This window comes from Glycine max, chromosome 9, assembly GCF_000004515.6.
Source record: "Glycine max cultivar Williams 82 chromosome 9, Glycine_max_v4.0, whole genome shotgun sequence".
In the NCBI taxonomy this organism is placed as follows: domain Eukaryota; kingdom Viridiplantae; phylum Streptophyta; class Magnoliopsida; order Fabales; family Fabaceae; genus Glycine; species Glycine max.
Window position 1 is genome coordinate 13,673,459 of NC_038245.2, and position 3,225 is coordinate 13,676,683.

General features: G+C 29.1%; 1 protein-coding gene across 1 annotated transcript; it reads left to right on the forward strand.

The window, feature by feature from the left end:
• Positions 1–1,849: 1,849 nt before the first annotated feature.
• On the forward strand, positions 1,850–2,839 carry LOC100786798 (activator of 90 kDa heat shock protein ATPase homolog; the record flags this gene model as incomplete). The annotated part of the gene is given in 3 exon segments (XM_006587075.4): positions 1,850–2,118; positions 2,120–2,537; positions 2,648–2,839. Coding segments are annotated over 3 exon segments (690 nt in total), but the record flags the coding sequence as incomplete, so codon positions are not given.
• Between the last annotated feature and the right edge of the window lie 386 nt (positions 2,840–3,225).

Genomic DNA, 3,225 nt, shown 5'->3' on the forward strand with positions numbered 1-3,225 from the left:
TAAAAATAATTTACATATGAAAATATATTATATTCACTAGTGGAAATATTGTGTTGCAAAATTATTTAATAACTCGAACAATTATCATCATACATGGAAAATGTTGTTTATATAGTACTACCTCTCACCGTCTTTTTATAAGAAACAAAATGTAATATTTTATTGGTCTTAATGATAAGAAACATAAGATTGTTTTGTTGTTAATTTTCTTTTTATTCCTAATTAATTGTGAGCTATATTGATGATATATACTCTTTTGCTCTTGAAAGTTGATGCATTTATTAAGTTGTCAACAAAATAAGATATATTTGTTGGTTAAAAAAATTATCCTTTTAAAATAATCATCTTTTAAATCATTTAATATCATGAATACTTTTTAAAATAACCTTTTAGTCATTTTTATTGATCTTGACGAATTAGATATTCATTTCTTATATACAAGATCAAAGATAGTAGTAAACAAATAAGGCAAGTTGTATAGTGGTTCATTTCTTAATAATTGTGTAATGCAAAATAAAAAATGTCATAGGTTCAATTTCCATTAAGTCACTTATTTTTTCACTCCATTTAATCTCTTGCCAAATAGATGTCAAAATGTCTTAATTTGGTTTAGAATTATAAGAAAACCAAAACTGCATTTCAGTCTAAATTTTAAAATAGTTTTAATAGATAAGTTTAAAATAATGTTATATTAATTTTATAACTGTTGGTATTTATTACTAAATAAAAAAATATCATTATTTATTTAAATTTTAAAGCACATATATTTTTATACTTAATCCATTTTTTTTAATTTCTTCAAATATCAATTGAATAAAAATACTAACTCAAGATTGCAAGAGTAGTTGAAATATTAGTTATCTTTGAATATTATTAACATTTAAAATTTAAAATCAAACTATGTGTTTTTTAATATCTACAAAATATGGTCAAGTTTGGTATTTTTAACACAATACACATGTTATTCTTGATCGACTAGGACATATGGCTCATTAAGTCATTAGGCCTCAGTTTATGATTACTATTTTATAGAAAGTGTTCACAATATTTAATTGATAGAATTTAAAAAGGTGAGAGTTTCAGTTTCTAGATTATGAATTTGAATTTATTGTATAGAAGTATGTTTAAAAGATTAGAAAATAATTATTTTCTTTATACTTAAGAATAAAAAGTAGACAATTTCATCATAGGTGGAGACTATGAAAGATAGACAATTCCTATCTCTGGAAATCTAATGATATCTTAACTGATACCCTAATTCATTAGATAATAATTTAAGAAAATTATTTAATATAATATATAAGTTAGAACATTAAATTCATTCTTTTACAATCGAAATACGCTGTGATCCTTTTTAATAATCCTTTAAAACCTTTATTACTGTTTATTCCAAATTTCTAATAATATATATTCCTTTTTAATTATGTGTTTAGAAATATGTCAGCTTTTTAATAATCTTTTTCATATTCATTTTAATCCTTTTTAATATTGATATTACCAATGCTGTGTATATATATTATTATTATTACAATCTTTGTCTCTACTATAAAAACGTTATTCTATCACACAAGAATAAAGATGGTTCTAAAGAATTGATGTCATAAAAAACATAGTGACATTTTTACAAATAATTACAACTTTTCAACAAAATCATCTTTCAAACGTGTATTCAAATATGGTTTTAATGAAAATCGTCTTTGAAACGTATGTTTAAATACAACTTTATTAAAATCATCATCTAAATACCTTCACATTTTATATTCTTTTTCTTGTTTTCTCCCACAATGAGAGTTGCAAGAGCAGAGCACATTCCGCAAAGCTCGTGTATCACCCTCGGTGTGGCCCATGAAGCCTTCTCCATGGTGAAGGTTACCTCTTCCTCAAAATGACATCGCTCTCCTCCCTCAACGGCAAGGCCTATGTCAACGTCTGCAAGGGGAAAATGATCCCCGGCTACGAGATCAGCCTCACGCCCAATTGGCAAGGTGAAGCCAAAGATTCCCAGGGAACCTCGCTTCTTAAAGTTGACGACACCATCAAGATTCCCTACATCTTTGACGAGAACGCTGACGAGGATCCTAAGGTTAGAGTTACCGTTAACGATGAGGAACCAATTGGAGAAGGTTGAGGTTTGGGTCTAGAGCATGACCAAAGGTGGTCCTGTTAAGGACGAATATAAACCCAAGAAGGTTGTGCGGTCGTTGTCGTCGTCTCCGCTGACAATGACAACAACGACGACCATGACAACAAAAACAACAACTACTCCGAAGAAGAAGGAGAAGGAGAAGAATGGGAGGAAGAGTATTAGCATGATGGAGAGGTTCAATTGTAGGGCCAAGGATTTTTATGAAATTTTGATGGATGAGAATAGGTGGAAGGGTTTTACACAGAGCAATGCGAGAAATATTAAGGAGGTTGGTGGTGAGTTTAGCATTTTTGATGGGTCGATGACTGGAACTAATTTGGAGTTGCAGGAAGCTAAGTTAATTGTTCAAAGATGGAGGTTTGGGAGCTGGAATGACGGTGTTCAATCCACGGTATGTGTTCTTTTGAATTTTGTATTAATTGTTAGAAAAATTGATGATTTTAAGTTTTAAACATGAATGACAGTGTGATAATGTGATAATCTGTGTTGTGCATTTGCAAGTGAGGCTTATGTTTGAGGAGCCCGACGAATTAGTCCTCCTCCCTTATGTTCAATCTGTCAGCACAAAGCTCTTGTTTTTGGAAAACCTCCCAAATGGTTCCGCTATGTCTAAAAAGATGGTTTCTTGGAGCAAATGTGTACCAAGTTGTTGGATTTCACATGATTGGAGAATTTTGTTGGTGATGCGGATTGTCAGAGGTATTGTTTGCAGAATACTTCTTGTATATTATAATTTAAATTCAAGTTATTGGTAAATTTAAATTAGAGTTATATAAATATTTAAATTTAACTTATAGATAATTTAATAAATAATTTAGAGTTTATTATTCTTATGTACTTTATATATTTATTGTACATTTATAATTAAAGATAAATAATAAAATCTTAGTTATTTCATCTTTCAATATGATACCATAGAGCTAGAAGCTTAACAACTAAATCTATCATTTTGTTTTTTCTTCTTTTTTTTTTTTTCTCATGGTCACTCATCATTGCTTTCAATTTACCCGTTAATTTTAACTTTTGTCAATTACCGATTGACTCATCTCCTTAAAGATGGAACTTCTTGTGGCTATGTA